Source organism: Diplotaxodon limnothrissa, linkage group LG1 (genome assembly GCF_057381915.1).
Source record: "Diplotaxodon limnothrissa isolate DT_005_m linkage group LG1, D_limnothrissa_male_GT1.1, whole genome shotgun sequence".
In the NCBI taxonomy this organism is placed as follows: Eukaryota; Metazoa; Chordata; class Actinopteri; order Cichliformes; family Cichlidae; genus Diplotaxodon; species Diplotaxodon limnothrissa.
Window position 1 is genome coordinate 4146829 of NC_140596.1, and position 21571 is coordinate 4168399.

Sequence of the window (21571 nt, forward strand, 5' to 3'; positions counted from 1 at the left end):
ACTGTAGTGGCTATATTAATTTCTTAAAGTTCTCTTTCTCTTATATTTAATATAACCACACTACAGACGGACAAGCGGCTGTTTTTATGCGTTGTGGTTAGCAACAATGATTGTAACAGCATCGCGTGTCCGCTTGTTTATGTTCCACATAAACCTTTCACAATAAAGCTCAAGATCCTGTTAAGACTTTTCAAAATAAACTGAATCACGTGAAAGAGGAGATTATTTACGGATGAGAATTAAAAAAGAGCCGTCAGGTGCTAAAAAATAAACCTTAGACTCAAACGTTCCCGCAAGTCGAGCTGCCCGAGATTCGCAGAATTTACAGAAAATGTTACATTTTTGTGATTTATATCGTTATCGGACGATAGAATTCTTATATCGGGATATGAGATTTTGGTCATATTGCACAGCCCTACTACAGCGTGCTCTAATCGCTCTAATAGGATATTATGGTCGACAGTATCGAACGCTGCACTGAGGTCTAGCAGGACAAGCACAGAGATGAGTCCACTGTCAGAGGCCATAAGAAGATCATTTGTAACCTTCACTAAAGCTGTTTCTGTGCTGTGATGAGCTCTGAAACCTGACTGAAACTCTTCAAATAAACCATTCCTCTGCAGATGATCTGTTTTACAAGAGTTTTTGAAATGAAAGGCAGGTTGGAGATTGGCCTATAATTAGCTAAGACTGCTGGGTCAAGAGATGGCTTTTTGAGTAACGGTTTAATTACTGCCAGCTTGAAGGCCTGTGGTACATAACTGATTATTAGAGATGGGGTAATCATATTTAAGACTTAAGCATTGACTTGCACCTTTCCAACATTTTTAGGAATCTCTCAGTTGAACACAGCTTGTTAAATGCAGTATTAACCTATATTTCATACCCTCCGTGGCCGATTTTCAGTTTTTACATAAAATTATGGTGTTACTCAAAGAACTACTTAAACCTTTACAGCATTTGCGTCAGACTTATTTGTGACTTATGAAATAATGATTTTATCCAACTTCTGGTTTGAAACTTGAGGCATATTAGTTTGTGAAACAGGTATTCTGTCCTCTGCAAATGTTGATTTAGCCTTGGCAGACAGTGTTCTCATTTAATGCCTGGATTAAGCTTTAAATGCATACCTTTGATGTTGGATGGTTTTGATGACAGCAGGTCTGCAAAAAAGATGCACCTGGCATACTGATGATGAGTCGACATGCTAATAGTGGCATTCAGTAGCACAACTGGCAAAATACATCCAATTAGAGGTTGTTAAGTTGGGACTGATAGTTTCCCTACAGTCACCTCAGCTGCCTAACCCTGCTGTCGGAAACACACAAATAGTATTCCAGGGCAAATCTCCAGTTTACAGAGGCGGAAGATCTCAGAGGCGTGCTGTGAGACTATTTCTAATTCAGTGGAAAAGCTGATAGATTCTCACATTTTGTGTCCAGAATCATCAGAACGGCTTCAGATGGAAAAACTCCCACAAAAAACACTGAGATGTCCATCTGTGAAGCAGTGGAGTGCTCTGTGCTCTGCGCAGTATCCGTGTTGTAAATAACCACGGGCATTTGAACACGATCAGTAATTACTGTGCTGACTAATTAGTTTGGTAGGGGTCACTCTGTGAGAAGTTGCAGCAGACTGTGCGCAGGATGAGACAATATAGACCTGAAATCTTAACAGTTTGCAATGCGAAGTATGAAAGAATTTTGGGAAATAACGAGGACGTTTTTCTGACATCTATAAATGATTGCAAAATGTGCAAAAATAACGAGCATAAAAATATATTTATGCATGCTTGATGATTTTAATATGTGCTTAGATATTTACAGAGAAATGACCCATGCTGTTAGGGGTTAGTGGTCTGATGCATGTACCCATATATATACTGTGTGTATGGAAAGATGTCTGCTTTCCTTACATTTTTAATTGCAAAAAACTGCAGTGAGACCATAACAGATGCACTGACTAACCTCTTGTTATTCTGTGTGTGTGCATGTAGCCTGGTGTAAAGACTGGAAGCCTGGTGGTTCGTTTGGGCAAAGTTCTTCTCCACAGTGCCCTGGTTCTCCTCCTCACGGTCACCATCAACTACCTGGCCAAGGTGCGGTGTTCTCTTCCTCCCTCGCTCATCTTTTAATATACTTTCTCTCCATTTTCCTCTTTTTTTCTCCCATCATATGCTCATTATCTTGTGATCTGTCCCTTATTTCACAACACACTCCTTCCTTCTTATCCTCATCGGTAATCTTGGTTTAACATGCTGATCTTTAGTCCTGACCTGATGATCTTCTCTTTGCGTGTGTGCTTACAGAAAGCCCTCCAGCTCCAATCAGACGAGCACATCTTTAAATTCATCAAGTCAAAGTTTGCTCTGGGTTCGACCAGGTATGAACACCTCCTCTAGTCCTGACCACATGTGAAATACGGGCTCGCTCCCAAACAGTAGTGAAAACTGCATATACAAAGTCTGTATTGTGTGCACTGGTACATAACTCCTGACTTGATCCAGAGTGACTGTATTATTCACTAAGCACCAGTATTGTAGCACCTGGAGAGTTATGGTGTGTGAATAATAGATGGCCGGTTAACACTAGCAGACCTCCCATTGATCAGATAGTGTGTGTGTGTGTGTGTGTGTGTGTGTGTGTGTGTGTGTGTGTGTGTGTGTGTGTGTGTGGAACAGTTCAGCCACTGGATGGCTGCTCCAGGGTGGCAGATAACACAGCTCACAGCTTGGTGCTACACAACTGGCGCTTCAATTATTCAGGAGTCTGTGGAAAATGCAGTGCATACTCTATCGCTGCCTCTCTCTGTTCCTGTTTCTCTCACTTGCGTTGACTTATTTCGTCTCTCCCAAGTGTTTCTTTTTTTAATCCCTGGAGTCTTGCACCGCGTTTACGTTTATATCAACTCTGTTTAGTTATTTATCCTCGTGGTGGTTTATCAGCATGTGGAGGATTGTAACTGCCAAGAATAAAATTAAAACCAAAATATCAATTCATGTCATATTTGTTTAATGTTGTGTTTCTGAATTCCCACTTTTTGTTTTTGCATAATGTTGATGTACTTAATGTTATATAGGTTTAATTTATTTTGTCAGTTTGTATCTTTCATATATCAGAAGTCCAACGTGCAAAATATTGACCTAAAAAAAAGTTTATACTGTACAGACATGTCAGGGTTGATGCAATCTCATAGTTTTTTTTCTTTTTTCTTCTTTGGCCTTCTTTTGGAGCCTTTTTGGTCGAGCGCAGAGAAAGGATGCTGCAAATACCAGACAAAGGATGTTAACGACATGAGGGAAAGAGGAGGAGCTTAGAGGAGGTTCATGGATGTCATGAACGAGGACACACAGAGGGTTTTGGTGACAGCGGAGGGTGGTAGGAGCGGGGTGAGATGCAGGCAGATGATCCACTGTGGCGGCCCCTAAAGGGAGCAGCCAAAACAGGAAGAAGTGGTCATGTTATTTATTTTTCCATAGTGATTTAAAAGTAATGTAAAAAACATACAATTCATGCACATTTTTGCAACTGTCCTTTTTAACTGCACAAGTTGTGTTTCCAGATTGTGGATTAGGTCGTTTAACGTGGATTACTAACTTATCCTGATTTGATTGGAGGTTTTTAGCAGCCTGAAGGTTTATTTCTTTTAGTGCTTCAGAGTTCTTATTGTTCCTAGATTCCTAGAACTAAAGGAGTTAGTGTCCCTGCTATAGACAGTATAAAAGATTTTTGATCTCTGCAATTTCAAGCTTCATTGTCTAACATTAGTCAAATAACCCACTGAAAATGCCCAAAAGGCATTAAAACTGTGGGGAAGTCCACTTGAGTGGGACCTAGCAGAATCCTAGCTCACTGTATCAGGACACCTGCTAAAGTAGCCACGCCCCCTCTTGAGAAAATTCCCCCCACCCAGAGTTGTTATGAAAGGGAAACGTATTCATAGAGCCCAAAACATTTTGTTGTGCCACGCTGTAAACATGCAGTTTAAGGAAATAATGCATGCACGTTTTTACATGGGAGTCTGTTGGGGTGGACCTGCAGGTGGCAATTACAGTAACTGCAGTTTTTACTAAATTACACATCGGCTTCATTTTTAAGCTCCAGAAACTTGATTTAAAGGGAAAGTTCCTGTTCCTTTCACAATAAAAGTCCTGGACATATACACTGTGTATAGAGAAGAGGAGGTTATTGCAATAGTAGAAATCAACTTTAATGAGTAAAAGATCTCTTTTTAAAAACCAGCAAAAATATATAGTGTTACATTTGATATCATTGACATTGATGTGAAAATAACGTACAGTTGCCAGGTAACAGTAATTTCAGTTAAACGCTATAAAAAAATTAAATATTTTTGCACACGTGTAGAAAAAAATCGAGTTTGTGGTGTTGATCAGGTAGTCGCACATAAGTTTAATATATTTTTATTATTATTATTATTTGTTGCTTCTGTTTTACTGCATTTCAGAGGCAAATATGTTTATTCATATGCATTAAAGTTGTTTTATTTACATTAAAATACACAATTTTGTGTTAAGTCACTCAGCCACTAATATTTCAAAGTGAAATCATTTAATCCAAGAAACATCCTGCTCCATCCAGTCGCCTCACAGTCACTCAGACTTATCGTATGACAGGCTCCACTTGGACCAGCTGCAGCAGTAAAATGCTGCTTGCATCAGTAACTGAAGGGCCCTCAGAAAGTGCGGTCTCTGTCAAGGCCAATTTATGGCCCTATTTCATAATTTTAAAGAGTGTAATTTGGATCTGCGCCAAACTTTTATAGCTTCCTCCTCACCGGGTTTCCATTTAACTCGACGTTGCAGTGTTTATTTATTCTCAGTGAAAAACAAACAGATGACCGCCTCTCGCCTCCCCTGCAGGGATTTTGATGCCAGTCTGTATCTGTGTGAGGAGGCCTTTGGCCTGCTTCCCCTGGACACGCTCGAGCGCCTGGCCGGTACCCTGCTGCTGTACCCCTACGTCCTCACGCTGCTTCTGCTCTGTGGCATGTTGGTGGCGGCAGCACTGCAAAACCTGAGGTAGGTGATGACTCAACAGGAAGTGGAGAGGGTTATATAAGACAAAGTAGCTCCAGATTACTCTGATCAGTCACAAAATAAAATAAAAAAAACCCCACAAAGCAAAACAACATTAAATTAATATTTTGTTACTCTACTCCATATTTTTTGACCCATTCATGGGCAGTTTTTGTGGTGTGGGCGGGGCATGTTGAGCTGAGGAAATACGCCTCTGCCAGAAAGTTCAGTTACCAAGAAAGTCATGCCTGGTCTGCAGCAATGTTTAGGTGGGTGGTTTGTGTTTAAGTAAAATCCAGATGATTGCCAAAGTTTCTCTGCATTGGAAGCAATCAATTATAAACTTTGTGCCGGTTCACTTTATTTAAATATACATAGCACCAGCTCACAACAGCTGTCGTCTCGAGGTGCTTTATATAAGACCCTACAGTATAAGAGAGAGAACACCGAAGACACGTTCCCCCCGCAGCACTTGGCGATAGAGGGAAGAAAGAACGAACAGAAACATATCCAGCAGAGCCTCGCGCTGTCTGGTTGGGGTTGAGGGGAAAGAGAAGAGAGAAACTACAAAGAACAAGGAGAGTAGACAGAGGAGAGGACGACACATTTAAAGTAGAGGAAAGTGATATAGCTTCAAATGATATCATGGTAATTCAAATTTGTGCTAACAGTATTTCTGACGATGAAAGAAAAAACGTACTGAACAGTTTTATTGACCTTTGCAGGCAGCAATATTTAGAAGTAAATAAAGCCAGTAAATGAAGGCCATTTTCTCTATTTTCCAGTCAGCTTCTGTCATTGATGAAACGTTAGCTAATTCAAAGTGTGAACTAATTACACCAAGGTACCAGCAGCAGCAGCATGGTGGTGCAATAGTAGTGACGCAGCACAAGTCAAATGTATGCACGAAAGTATCCCAGTGCCACGACCATGAAAGGTGTAACTATGAAACGGACTCTTAAGCAGGACCTGAGAGACAACAGCTTAAAGTTCACAGGTTTTATTGTCACAAAGGGAAGTTTCTCAAAGGCAATGTTAAAACAGGATGAACACTGGAATGAATCTCTGGCAACTCGGGACAGCAACCCTGAGAGAAAAGAGATGGGGGTTAAATCCAGTCCACAGTATGGGTGAGCGGCAAAGTAATGAGCAGAGTGGCCGTCTCTGTCAGACCAGCTTGACAAAGACGGGTAAGATATCTGGGTTTGAAAGCACTCTTCAGCTCCAGAGGAATCATTAGGATAATGATTACAAGGGCGTTAGCACAGGAGACACATTAGGAGAGTCATAGAAGAGCCTGGGAATTTAATGTAAAAGTATAAAGTTACTGCTTAACACTTTAGTTTAATGATAACAAATTCAGTTCAGTTTTAGTTATAACGTCAGACAACAGCAGTCACCTTAAGTCGCTTTATATTGAAGGTAAAGACTCTACAATAACAGGAAAAAAACAACAATCACATGACAAACACTGTCACTTGGTGACAGTGGGAACGAAAAACTCCCGTTTAATAGGAAGAAACCTCTGACAGGTTCAGGGAGGGGCAGACATCTGTCATGGCTGGTGAGGAAGCAGACAGGACAAAAAAAAGAACTAAACTAGCTTAAGTTAGACAATATTTTCACATAATAAATCTGGTTATTGTATCTTGGCCAGCTGCTTAAAGCACTGTGCAGGAGTAGTTTCCATCCATTTGTTCTTCCCGTCTGCAGCTAGCGAGGGCTCCAGCGATCCTCGCTCATTTGTTTACGTTTGGGTCGCACGTCACCAGCTGCTAGCATCTCCTTCTTAGCAGCTGTACTTGACGGCGAATTTTTGCCTCGTGCAGTGAAACACGTTTGTTGTTTTCACCTTCAGCAGGAACAGTTTTCGTGCATATTTTCCAAAGTACTCTGCTTTATTGGAGGTTGCTCCAGCAGCCTGAGCTTTAAGTAATGGATGGCTTGGGGTCAGCTGATCCAGCTCTAACTAAATTATAAACTTTATCAAAAAGGAAAGTTTGAAGAAGGTGCAGTTAGCAGGTACCCTGATGACAGGTAACTGATGAACCCTCTGATGAGTATTTCTTTACAGCAACTAGTGATAAATCAGGCAAAAATAAACAAGAGCCCATTGCTTTGGAGTTACATTTCATCAGCTCTGTTTCTCTTTTGCTTGTCATACATTCATGCATTAAAATTAAACTACAAAGGAAACCAGAAGGCTTCCAGTACTGAAACTCTTTCCCTTGCCCACAGATTCTTTTTTTTTCATATGCAGATATCTTTGGAGAAAAATTAGTGAAGTATAAATGAATCGAAGGTTTCGGCTCCTTCAGAAAATAGAAGAGACAAGATGTTTATTAGGAGGCAGAAGCCCAGTCGTGGTAGTCACAGTCCCCGTGTCTGCTCCACATTGTTTCTTCACGCTCTGCAAAGCCGCTCTGCCTCTTGAAGCCTCATGCGCCTGTGGTGCAAGGTGAGGGCCCTATCGAACTAATCACATTAGCATATCAACTCGCACTCTGCCGTTGGAGGCTTGGAATACTAACCTCATAGAACAAAGGGCTATTTGCCAATTCGGGAATTAATTTAATCCAGTTTAGCCCAGCTCACGTAGGAGGAAGAGCCGGATTGGATTTGTATTCAAATGGAAGCCAGTGTCCGTCTGATTCGGTGCAGGAGGCCAATTCGGGGGAGTGACATCATGCCCTCGAGCCTTCGTCTGTTTGTCTGCGTGCCGACTCCCGCAGACAGAAACGGTCGTGGGTGTGGGTATTGTTGCGTGTCCACTTGTGTTCAAACTACTAATGAAATCTGAATAATATCAATTCCACCCACCTTCCCTTCTGCCTCTCGTCTCGAGCGTCTGGATGTAATGTTTTATGTATCACTGTTGTCTTTTGTGTCGCTGTGTTTTTCGGTTTCTCAGCAGGCCTAACAGAGGTTCCACCGAGGAAAAGAAAGGAGCCAGAGAGGGGCAAGTGGCGGCATTTCGTCCAGATGTGGCCTACAATCTGCTGCACACGCTGTTCTACGGCCTCCTGGCTTTCAGCACAATGAGGTGAGACCTCGTAATTCTAGCATCATCTACATGCAGACGTCCCCAAGTAGTCGCATTCTGAGACGGGAACTCTCCAAATGTACTTTTCCTCTTGATGAGTTGATTATGCAAAGTCGCGAGCAGATGCTAAAATCCAAGTGCCTCTTAAACGCCTCTCACAAAGTGTCTGAATGGTCCGCTTTAGCCTTGATCAGCCCTCAGCGCCAAGTACCATCCAGCACCACTCACAGCAGACGCAAAAAGAGTCGATACAGCTGAACAATCGATAATTAATACTCTGACCCCCCCCCTTCAGAATTTTAACGAAGACCTGGTGCAAACAAACGGCTAACGAAGCTCCATCTGCCGTCTCTCCACTTACCATAAATTATGTTTTTTAAAAAGAATCATTAAATTTTCTTATTTATAAGGTACGGTAAATAGTTTCAGTTAAGTTGCTCATTTTAAGTTACTTTACTGCTGTTTCAGCTTGTGTTTATGCTGTAAAGACGTCCAGAGCAGGCCACTGTTGGGAAGAGTCTCACGGCTGTGTGGCTCAGAAAGGTTATAACTTAGAACTTTTTATTTCATTTCGCCTTGTAAGTACACAATACTATTTCAGCAAGCAGTTTTTTTTTCAATAAGGATTTTTCACTGGCTTTCAACTCCTTCTTGTAGTTTTTAGTTTTCCACTGTGGCTCAAGTATACATTTATTTATGTGCCGGTGAGAGTAAGAAGGCTCGTTTGGTTTGTTTTTGCAGTCGGTGTGTGTCTCAGGCAACCATGTTGCAACCTTTCTCTGGAAAGACGGAGAGAAATGGTTCCAGAAATAAGATAAGATATAGGAGGCATACTGTTTACATGTGCGCTGGCTTTGAAAACCATCTTCTTTGAGATACATTTGTTTACTGTATTTACTGTGCTCTTGTGCGATATTTGTACAAATGCTGTTTGTACATATGTTCGGAGTCGGATACTAAGAGCCTTCTTTGCTGCTTCTTCCTCTCCTGTTTTCTGGTGGCACACAGACGTGCAGTGGTCTGTTTCTCTGGTTAATATTATGGCACAATCCACTGGCAGGTTCCCACCGTGGAGCAGCAACACCTCTGAGGGTGTCTCGGCTTGCAGGTGCCAGACTCAGAGGCCCGACACCAGTGCTGGCACCTCGCTTTACCGCCGTCTTTCTTGTGGTTGACTTTCATATTCAGCCTCTTCTTCTTAATTTCCTGAATGTTTTGGCTTGCCCGGCTGCAGCCTTTGCTGCTGTGACATGAGATATTTGCTCTTATAATATCAGAACTAGGGATGTAAGAAAATATCGATACAACGAAATATCGCGATATTTCGCGCAATGATACTGAATCGATATTTAAAATCACTGTTATCGATTTTTTTAATTGAAAAATGACATGCATTTACTGTTTATTTCTTTTGTATGTTGGAATTCAAACTCCGGCCACTGGTTTGCAGTTTTCACCGCCTTTACTATGACGTAAAAACGAGGTCTCGCGATAACTGTAGAAGCGTCTAGTTTGCCAAAAGAACGAAGTAGAACAGTCAGTGGACGTGTGTGATGCTAGCTAACTGATGACTGAAGAGGAGAGGATACAGCCGGCCCCCGCAGCTTTCAAAGCTGATGTGTGGACTTATTTTGGATTTAGGACAAAAGAAGGCAGTAAAGACTATGACAAGAGCTATGCAGTCTGTAAAATCTGCACCGCCAGAGTCAAATATTCCGGTAACACAACAAATTTACGAACACACGTGTCTAGACACCATAGCGACGTAGCGTCAAATGCTAATTTTAAAACAAAACGAGGTGATTCCTCTCAACGGACAATTGAAGAAGTTAACTTTTCGAAACTACCAGCAACTTCAACTCGTGCAACAAAAATAACGCAGTCAGTACTTGTTTTTATTTGCAAAGACATGCGCCCCCTGAGTGTTGTGGAGAATAAAGGATTTCGTAATATGATTAAAACGCTGGAGCCCCGTTACACCGTTCCTTCTCGACAACACATCACGGACATCGCTCTGCCAAAGTTGTACCAAGAAGTCAAAGCGACAGTGCTGGACTCTCTCAACTCGGCTGAGACAGTTGCTCTGACATGCGACGCTTGGACTTCGAGAGCCACTGAATCGTACGTAACTGTTACAGCACATCACATAACAGACCAGTGGAACCTTCAGTCTCATGTACTACAAACCCGAGCCATGCATGACAGTCACACAGGTGAGCACATTGCAGCGTTACTAACTGACGCTGTGGCTGAATGGGGATTGAACGCAAAGGACCTTGTTGTTGTTACCGATAATGCACCAAACATGGTTCTCGCGGCTAGACTTGCAGGCATGACGCACATACAATGTTTTGCACACAGTCTGAATCTCGCCTCACAGAAAGCACTGAAAATACAATCCGTGGTGCGACTTCTCGGGAGGATCCGACGTGTAACAGCCTTTTTCAGGCGCAGCACCACAGCCAGCAACCAGTTGAAGCAGAAACAGTGCCTCCTTCAGCTACCAGCTCACAGATTGATCACGGACATAATTACAAGATGGAACAGCTCCTATGATATGATAGAACGATTTTTAGAACAGCAACCAGCCATCTGTGCAGCTCTGCTTTCTGCAGAAGTTAGGAAGAGTGAAAAAGAAATTTTCACATTAAGTGAGTCTGACATCACATGTGCAGAAGAAGTTGTCAGGGCACTCAAGCCTATGAAGGACGCCACCCTGGTGATGTCAGAGGAGAGTATGCCAACCCTGTCCATCATTGCTCCTCTTCATGCCAAGCTTGTGATGGGTGCACAAGAAAGTGTTGATGATACACCGACAGTAAGGGACATTAAGACTGCCATAGCAGAAGATCTGGGAAAGAGATATGTAAATGAGAGGGAGACACTATGGATGGCATCAACTGTTGATCCTCGGTTTAAGGACCTGCCCTTCCTGTCTGAAGCAGAGACCAGTGAGACCTATTCCAGACTGTTGGACACTGTGGTGACTGTGATAAAGAAGGAAGAAAATGTAAGTAAATAAATTAGTTTATTTGGAAAAATTCAACTGAAGTTATAAGCAAGTGAATAAAGTAAAAAGCAAAAAAAAAAAAAAAGCATATTGATGACATTTGTCATCAAATATTAGTGAAAAACAGGGTGAATCTTGGATTTGAATTTTGACTTTCTGACATTAATACTATTTGAATTTAATGTTTTTCAGCAGCAAAAGAATGAGGAGACTGACAAACAGGTGGAGGAAGAGAATGCCACAGAGGAGGCTCATCACCCACATATCAAAGACAACTTTGACTCCATCCCTCGGCCACCCCTAAAAAGACAGAGGACCTCATGTGCATTGGTGGACTTGCTCGGAGCTACGTTTGCCTCTACTAGTGACAATACTGCACCAAAATCAGAACATGATGTTGCTGCAGCTGAGATCAAGAGGTATAGAGATGAGACCCCTTTGCCTCTCACAGGAAATCCTCTCAGTTGGTGGAAGGACCATGAACAGGAATACCCTCAGCTATCCAAAGTAGCAAGGAGTTTCCTATGCATTCCTGGAACAAGTGTCTCTGCAGAGAGAGTTTTCTCCTCTGCAGGAGACATAGTAAATGCACAGAGAAGTGTCCTGAGAGCTGACCATGTCGATCAGCTTGTATTCCTGCACAAAAATCTGGAAATTGAAAAATAAACACTGAGAAAACACTACACATGTAAAATCTCTGATATGAGAATGTTTGACATTTTGGTTGAGTCTCATAAGCACTTATTTAGATGAGTAAATTCCTTTTTTCAGGTTGTACTAAAAGTGTTCCATTGATGGACACTGCAGAGCTGTACTTTATTTTATTAACACTTAATTGTAATAGCACTTTACATTTTTTGTTAATGTTTACTTGGATGGATTCTTCAAGCAATTTCATTTTTGATTTATATTTGTTTATGTTAAGGTCACATAAAAAGTGCTTTGTTTTGATGCTCCATAGAGCAGTTTTTGGATAAGTATTTTACAATCATAGTACTTAGAAAGACTTCAGTGTTACATGTTTACTTTTTTCATGTTAAAAAATACTTGATATTTCAGTAAAGTAGTTTTTGTTTGTTTATTTGACATGACTTCTAATAAGGCAGATGTTAATTTCTCCATTCATTTTGAACTTAGAGTGTTTTTGTTTCAGATGTTTCATGTCAAGCATTAAACAGTTTGGACTGTTTACTGTGAGTTTTCCTAATTAAATTTAGTCCTACTAAACACAAATATCGTCTGGCTTTTAGTATTGCAATATATCGTATCGTCTACCCTGTATTATGATACATATTGTATCGCCAGATTCTTGCCAATACACACCCCTACTAACGACCACCTTTACCTTTAAGACAGACAAACTCTCTTAGGCGAGCTCTCTTGTAATTCCTTTAAGAAATAGTAGACATGGACATCCAGAGCTTTTCTTTGGATGTTTCTGCCCTTTTTCCCGTTCTCGGTCAAGAGGATCCCACAGTGCTTCGGTGATGTTGAGGAGGTCAGTCCATGACTGATGATGTTTATCTGTGTGTTTTCTGTCCGGATATGCTTTTGCTGAATTGGCAGCTGAAAATGAAGCCTTTGCCTTGCATGCTTGCTTTCAGTTTCAGCAATCTGATGGTCCTTCTCTGTGTTCATAAGTTTGACAAGATGCACAACATCACTGACTAAAATCCAGAACCTGTAGACACTCACTGTGGTGTCTCTTTCCTCAGATGCTGTTCATCTGTTGTAGATAGTCTTTTAGGTCTGCCACGTCTTCTTTTGTCCTCTTAATTGGGAATTTTTGGGAATCACCTTTTTTGTACAAAAAAAACTGTACAGAGTGTATTCTTTAACAAATCTGAGCTGATGGGGCGATACTGATTTTGACTTAGTTCTCACACAAAAACATTTTTAGGAAAAGCAAGTTTCAGTCTCTTTTTCCAGACATGTCAGTGGAAATAAAAAGCAATAAAATCTATTATGTGGTTGCTGCAGGATAAAGAACGAGCTAATGAGATTTGAGGGGGTCCTTTTATATAGCCATAGTTTTTCTTTCTTTACAGCACACAATGGTAGGTAGTCCACTAATGAGAAGGTCAGTGGTTTGATCTCCAGCATCCTCAGCCTGCATGTTCAAGTAACCACGGGCAACATCCTAAACTATGTGATGGATGTAGTTTGGAGAGTAAAGTACGGTGGCCCTGAGAGGCCAAACGGACTGCAACTTCAGAAAACAGCATTTTTTTCTTTTTGCAGCATTTTTCTTTTTGCAAGTGTTTTCTGAAGTTGCAGTCCGTTTGGCCTCTCAGGGCCACCGTAGTAAAGCACTTTAAGCGGTCAATAAGGACAGAAGAGGCTTTCTATAAGTGCGGTTCGTTTACGGATTACTTCTGAATTCATGCAATACATCATCAATAAAGAGCGAGCAGGTGCCACAGCCAGCAGCACACCACCAACCATGACATGACCTCCATGTTTCACAGATATACTGATGGGATTTCCATGTGTACTCACTGCTTTTCATACACACTTTGGGGTTTCCTTTACCTTTGTAAACTTTTTTGTTTAATTTGTCTTTGAAGTTACTCTTAATAGCAAATTCCAGTCTGAGGCTACGTCCACACGTACCCGGGTATTTTTGAAAACGCAGGTTTTTCTATGCATTTGCACCTTTCGTCCACACGTAAACGGCGTTTTTGGTCACTGAAAACGGAGATTTTTAAAAACTCCGGCCAGGGTGGATATTTTTGAAAACTCAGTTTTTGCATTTACGTGTGGACGAGAAAAACGCAGAAAATGCAGCGTCAAAGGTGTGCGCCTTTTTTGACGTCACACTGTGCGCCACGTTATTGTTTCGGTGAAATGAATTTCTACAATACTGTTACTGTTACTTGTACTCTCTGCAGTGTTTAAATGCTTACATATACACAAAGTTACTGTCCCTCCACACATACGACTCGGTTCTGCTTCTATGCCCCAGCTTTGTTTACTTTTTCCCACCGAGGCTTCTAGACTTCTGATTGGCCAACATTTCTGTGCGGTTAGGAATATATCGCCACCTGTTGCTTTGGCATGTTCATAGCAGCATTTTCCTTCATTTCTGCCTTTATGTGTGGACGGGATTATTTTTTAAAACGAAAACGTAAAATCTCCGTTTTTAAAAATACCCGTGTACGTGTGGACGTAGTGTTTCCTTTTATACAATCTACATATAACCTCAAGCTGCTCGGGAACTTCCTATGATGCTTCGAGAACTTTGTCATCCCCATGTGTTGCTATCCTGTATATTTGTCTACCCTCTCCTCAACTTCCTCCCCACAAATGCTTACTGCTAAGGGATCATCTTACTGTTGGGGTTCTCTTTTCTAATATTCTGGGGTCTTAAAGATTTACAGCACTCAGAGAAAGCCGCTGTGAACTGGTGCTATAGCCATAAAACAGAATTGAAATTTCATCATTTGACAGAAATTGGTTTATTTTCCTCTTTTATGACCATCTGGTTGGAAAATTGTATTACATCTAAGTAAATTAAACCTCAATTAGGAAAACTTGATTTTATTATAACCCTTTTGTTAAACCATTTTAAAGTCAAACATGTCTTTTTTTTCTTCAGAGAAATCCACACTGCTGTAGTCGATTATATCCTTTTGTCGTGTTGTTACAATAGCTTCGTTTTTGCTCACACATGAGCTGCTTTTCAGTCATAATCAGTTCTGTGGTCTTTGCATCGTGTTCGCCTTCTGGCTCCTATTGCAATCTCAACAGATAATAGTGCACAATTCAGTTCACTTTATGTGCAGCAATTCATAACTGACTTCATGTCAGTGCACTTTAAATCATGAGGGCAGCCCCGGACAATAGTAGGGCTCAATCAGCAGAACAAAGCCGTTTCAAACATTAAAATGCATTCGAAGACCAATAAAGGAAGGTTGATTGCTTCTTTATTTTAATTTATTTTACACTTCTGATAAAATTCTGCGACTTAGATACTTCAAGAATCTTTTGGCACCCACTAAGAGGTTTTAGGACTGCAGTTGTTGATCATAAGGGTTCCATCCTCATTACTTTCTTACATACATCTTGATACACAGAAAAGCTCTCGTGCAGTCAACGTAAAAAGTTGCCACGACTCCACTTAGTCAAGCAAAATGGTCGACGCCATTTTTGACACCACAGGGGAAAACGACAAAAAAATGAAGAGGCATCTCTTCTTTAAAAACTGGAGATGAGACCAGTATTGGTCTATATTCAGCTACAGCCCTGATTATTTCCTGAGTGTCTGGTGACTTGGCATCATGTTTTCATAGCTGATCAAATGGAGCTTGTAGGGTTGGCATCAGCGGACTTTCACTCAGCACCAATCTGTGAGTTCAAGAGAAACGATTAACGTTTTCTTCTGTTAACACTGCCCTCTGGCAAGACATTGGTTTGATATCGACCCCCTCCCCGTCTGAACTGTCCAGACTGCGTTAGCTTGGTAGGTTGCAGGTGTTTGCAGGCTACAGCTACGTGAAAGACTCCTTGAATTCGTTTGTGGTTCAGACAGAGGAAGAAAAGTCAAGAAAAAATCAGCAGCTATTTAGATTCAGTTTTGTTAGTTGACTTCTTTATTTACTCAAGCGGAATACACATTTTTGTTTATCAAATGCTCGAATATAAAATGCTTACTGACACTCTGCCTGCAAAACCTGCTGGGGTTTTACAATAATGCTGCCAGGACTTTGTCCGCCAGGCCGTGCAGTGCTTTACTTCATCTCAGTGACACAGTGTGGTTCAGTGAATTGTTCTAAGCTGGTTATTTACAGCAGTTGACATATATATATATTTTTTTAAAATACACTGAGAGCTGGATCAGTTAAATATTGATTTGGAGCTTTTCATGAGATCATCTCGAGAGGATAAACTGTGACAATGATACTACGCTGTAGTACTTTTAGAGTCATCCCTCACTTAGTATCAGATTCTGACAGTTCTTGACTATTTTTAATATCTAATATTTAGTTGTCACTTTATTTCCATTGTGATTTTCCACCATATTTCATCACCAGCCACAGAAGGGCTCTCCAAATGGCTCCAGTGAACGCTCGTCATTTTTGCATCATCGCCGACAGATTTAGGCTCGTTTGCAAAGGAAGATGCTCATGCTTGTGTCATTGTGGTTAATCACTGAAAGCACAATGTAGTGAGTATATTTGATATTCACCGTTAAGATGATCCAAAAACACCAACAAACAAACTAAAACAGCACTTAGTGGTTAAATTAGTGTGATTTCAGTCACAGGTGAGATTCAGTTGGATTGATGCTTTTTTTACAGCTTATTTGAACCTTTCTAAAAGTCGCTGTTTCACTGTGTTTTAGCCTTACAATAAATCAGCTCTTAGCCAGTTTTTGCAGTATTTATGGGCTGCATAATTTGTCCATTTAAATCTTTTGCCTGCTACAAATAAAAGATGAACCATGAGAGTTTTCCTGGAAGCTGGGATTTATGTTTTCAGCTTTAGTTCTTGTTCCCCTGCGGGTTTTGTTTGAGTCATAATTGTTTTCATTCTATTTTTTTTGTTTTTCAAAGTAAACGTTTCCTAATTGGAATAAACCAAGTTTCATAAAGTGTAATTCAGAAAACAAATGTGTCGGGTAATTGAGTTCCAGGGGAGAAGTTTTCCCCTCCCAGCAATATCAAGTTAATATTGGCTTTCTTTCAGGAAATACTTATATGTGTGTGTGTGTGTGTGTGTGTGTGTGTGTGTGAGAACAGGTGTATCAAGTGTACGCTCGCCGCTCCCCAGAGGAAGTATACGATATCCTGAAGGCTATTGGGGCCGACTATGTGGTGTTGGAAAACAGCATCTGCTATGAGCGGAGGCACAGGCGGGGCTGCAGACTGCGGGACCTGCTCGACCTGGCCAACGGACATGTGGGTGGCTTTCATTTAATGTGACTCACTGTGTGTGTGTGTGTGTGTGTGTGTGTCAGCATGCGCCGTCCCCTCTGCCGACTCCTGCGACTCGGTGAAAGCTCTGAGCCTCTGCAGACAGATCAATAGTCCCACTTCTTATCTGTCTCTCACTCTTTTGCCGCCGCTCACCCCCACTCCCCCAGACTCTTTATTTTGATGTCAGATGCGGCTCGCCGGCTATTTGGATTACCAGAAGTGAGGCGAGCTTCGGTCTGGCCCAGCATCGTGTAAGACACATGAAACGCAGAGTCGGGGTGTGCTCGCAACGCCGTAAATGTCACGCAGCGTACACAACATCTGACATCTAGACAGCTTTATTGAAGGAATGCTGGATTTACGTCTCTTTCTGTCTGTCCTTCGCTTCCTCTCATACTTTCTTTTATTTAGCTCTTACTTTTTTTTTATCACCTCTGGTCTTTCTGTCTGCCTGCTTTTGTTTTTCCTTCTTTGCATCTTTTCATCTTTTTTTTGCTTTCATTTTTAAGGATGCCTTCCTTTTTTTCCTGCTCAGTGATCCAGTGCTTTCCCTGTAACACCCCGAGTGTTAATGACTATAACAAACTATAAAATGTGATGGTTCTCCTGGAAACTTTAAGTTTTGCCTGTTTGTATCTTTACTGTACACACCAGGCAGCCACCACATTAAAATCTCCCCGTGTGCCATCAAGACATTTCAAACTCACCGGGCCAAAGCCACATGACCTGTGGGGCGTCGTACTTTGGTTTCCAGCGATATTGATGATCTTACTCCAATGAAAATGCAAAGTGAAATCACCAAATAATTACAAATACCCACTGCAGAGTGTTTGCATGTGATTATGAACCTAAATATTTATACATATTGCTCAGAAGCTAATTTGTACTCTATACACTGTCCCTTAATGCAGCGGTCCCCAACCTTTTTTGTGCCACAGATCAGTTTAATGTCAGACAATATTTTCACAGACCGGCCTTCAAGGCGTCGCTGATAAACACAACAAAAGAAAATGATCCGACCAAGACAAGAACGGTGCTATTTTGTAAATATAATAATTCACTGTGTATTTGTGTAACTTTGTTAGCAGCGTCCTCCTGAAATGCACCAACAGCCTCCTCTCTGGTCGCTATGGTAACGCATAAACGTTCCTTTCAAAATAAGACACGGCTACAAAACAAAGTACATGAAAATATATAGAAAATGAATTCATAACACAAGACCCCGGGAAACAGAGTTAACAATAAAAACCCTGAAAATCGTCAATTTCACACCCGAGCCGGTACCGGTCCATGGCCCGGGGGTTGGGGGCCGCTGCCTTCATACACTGTACAGTTTCACTGTAAGCCTCAAAATAGTTTTCGTAGCTCCACTCTAACATGGCTCAGTGCTTTTCATGTTGTGGCTTATTTAGTGTTTTTAAACGTGACACTTTCAGAATTCAAGTGTGTGAAACCATAAAATATTCATGACTGAATATTTGACAAAAAGTTAATATCCCTTTTCTTTTTTTTCATTAAAAGTTTATCATTCAGAAGCTTTCACAGTCCCACCCACCACCTTTTAAAACTGGAAGTGTTGCATCTCGCCAGCAAACAGTGCCGTTCTGTGGGATCCTTTTTAGAAGCTGATATTTTTTGTTAATGGCCTTCAGTGCTGCTAATGAGTATCTTATTCCTTCCAAGAAAATCCGTCCTTGAAGCCAGCATCTCCACATGTCCTGCACTGCCTCTTTTTTTCTTTGGGTTCAGCCTTCTTTGGCTGCTGTTTTAGCAATGTTGCGATCAATAATCCCAAAGCAGAATATTTATTAATTTAGACTCACTTGGTTGGCAAGATGGCGTCGTAGCGCGAACACCCGTCTCGCTGTGCTCCGGTGAGGTCCCCCGATTATCCGTCTAAAATACGTGTTCACCTGGTGAAACGTTACAAATGTGCGTGGGAGTAACTCTATAATGAGTCTGGACGACTATTTTTCTAAAATGCCTAACGTCAGGTCTAAGAAAAAGACAGCTCCGGTTGTGCAAGCTAGCGACATTGTGGGTCCTATGGCGGCTGAGCCTGAAGAAGCTAACGCCAGCGACACAGAAATCTCCGCTGACGCTGAGGAAACTGGGAGTGATATCGACCCGAATATCCTTGCGGCTCTGAGTAAGATAACTGACAGCATTACAACTTTATTGGATGTTAAAGTTGATACTGTGCTGGCCGCAATCCGTGAACAGACGTCTCGGATCCAGGCTCTGGCGACACGGGTGGGAGACGCCGAGATACGGATTTCAGGCGTGGAAGACATGGCAGGTGCATTGCAGGCGAAAGTGGCTCGACTCGAAAAACAAGTAACTGACATGGCAGACCACATGGACGATTTAGAGAACCGCAGCCGCAGATGTAACCTTCGCCTGGTCGGGCTTCCCGAGGGCACGGAGGGAAATGATGTTGTCGCCTTCATGGAGTCATGGCTCCCCTCCTATCTCGAGCTCACAACTAAAAATGGGAAGATCAAACTAGACCGCGCTCACCGCTCTCTAGCACCGAGGCCGGGCCCCAGCCAGCGCGCCAGACCCATCATTATGAAGCTTCACAACTTTGCTGATAAACAACGTGTGATGGCCGCAGCTCGGCGCCTGGCTACGCAGCCGAACCAACCAACAAGTCGGATCAAAGTCTCCTTCTTTAATGATTATTCAGCGGCGGTAGCCAAGAAACGCAAGGCTTTCGACGAGGTGAAAAGCTGCCTGAGGAAGAAGAATGTGGATTATGCGCTTCTCTACCCCGCCACACTGAGGCTGTTTGCCAACGGCAAGGAGAAGAGATTTAACACACCGGAGGCAGCTGCGTCCTACGCGGACTCGCTGCCCTGAATCCCCGTAACCACCGGAGTACTCCTTTTCTTCACACTATGCCTTAATTAACCGGTGTGAGTACTTGCCGAATCTAGGCGTATATGACTCTTTTTTTTTCGTCCTCGCTGCTTATAAGCGACCAGGTGAAATCTTCCACCCCATCGGGCACCGGACGGACTGTGTTTTCGTCTATGGGTAGGCGTGAGTTACGCGCGTGCAATGCCCTTCGGCTTTCCCGACGGGCAGGAGGAGATTGGTTTTTCCCTACATGTTTAGTAGGGCTGTTGCCAAATCACTGTTCTTTGAATGTTCCGTCACACAGCTCTTTCTTGCCTTTTTTATTTTTATTTTATTTATTTATTTTTTCAACCAGGGTGTGGTGAACCCTTTGGCTCAATATGCTTTGTGTGATACATGAATAAGTCTAATAATGAGTAGGCTGCGAATATGCACCTGGAATGTACGAGGGGTTCACAGCCCTATTAAGAGGAGGAAGATATTTACTTGTCTAAGAAAGGACGGTGTAGATGTTGCTATGTTACAAGAGACACATCTTGATAATAATGAACACTTGAAGTTGCAACAAGGATTATATGGACAAGTGTTTTTTTCATCCTTCACTACAAGAAGTAGAGGAGTGGCAGTGTTGATTAGGAAAAATGTACCTTTTGTAGTAACTGATTGCGTTAATGATCTGAAGGGCCGCTACGTGATAGTCAAAGGGATTTTGCAAGGCCAAAATATCTTATTACTGAATGTTTATTTTCCACCTGCCCACCCAACTACCTTTCTTACCAAAATGTTTCTGGAATTAGCCCCATTTCTTCCTAACTCTACCGTTATTATTGGTGGTGATTTCAACTTAATGTTAAATCCGCTTATGGACAGATTTCCACACAGCATTGCAACTCCTTCTCCTCAGGCCAAAGCGCTTCATGCTCTATGCGACGAGTTTGGACTTGTGGATGCTTGGAGATATACTCACCCCTCCGATAAGCAATACACATTTTTTTCGGCTCCGCATAGGTCCCAAACTAGAATTGATTACTTTTTTCTCCCGAAAACCGACTTAGGTTCAGTAGTATCGTGCGACATAACAAGTATAATCATCTCAGATCACGCTAGGGTAATCATGGATCTCGATCTTAAAGCTGCGCTTCATAGGTCCCACCACTGGAGGCTTAATACCATTATTCTTAAGGATGAGGAATTTACCTCTCACTTCTCTGCAGAATTTAAAGCGTTTTTGGATATCAACACCCCCTCAGCTACTACTGCCTCTGTTTTGTGGGAAACATGCAAAGCTTATGCGAGGGGCCTAATTATTTCGTATTCTGCGACAAAGAAGCGACAACGGATGGAGGAACAAAAATCTTTAGAGAGCGAATTGATGGATAAGGAGAAAACATATATTGCCTCCCCATCACCACCATTATGGCAAGAAATAACCGCACTCAGGTCAGCGCTGAATTGCCTTCTTACCAGAGATGCAGAGAAGAAACTTAAATACACCAGACAGAGGTTCTACGAGCATGGAGATAAGGCCGGTAAATGTCTGGCGTACTATGTTAAGAAGCGCGCAGAATCGAATACCATTGCAGTGATATCTGATGAAGGTGGCCACAAGATATATGAAAACAAACTGATAAATGACTGTGTTAAGAAGTTCTACGAAGCCTTGTACTCTTCTCAACAAGTCCCGGAGGGGGTGCAGCTGATGC

General features: G+C 41.9%; 1 protein-coding gene across 1 annotated transcript in view; it reads left to right on the plus strand.

The window, feature by feature from the left end:
• Positions 1 to 21571, plus strand: part of dpy19l3 (dpy-19 like C-mannosyltransferase 3) — a 66534-nt gene that overhangs the window by 38400 nt on the left and 6563 nt on the right. Inside the window, exons 10-17 of the mRNA XM_085351159.1 lie at positions 1997 to 2098; positions 2309 to 2382; positions 4880 to 5038; positions 7947 to 8078; positions 9720 to 9796; positions 10754 to 11088; positions 11281 to 11595; positions 16830 to 16988. Coding sequence (XP_085207285.1) covers positions 1997 to 2098; positions 2309 to 2382; positions 4880 to 5038; positions 7947 to 8078; positions 9720 to 9796; positions 10754 to 11088; positions 11281 to 11595; positions 16830 to 16988 — 1353 coding nt within the window. The remainder of the gene's footprint in view (positions 1 to 1996; positions 2099 to 2308; positions 2383 to 4879; positions 5039 to 7946; positions 8079 to 9719; positions 9797 to 10753; positions 11089 to 11280; positions 11596 to 16829; positions 16989 to 21571) is intronic.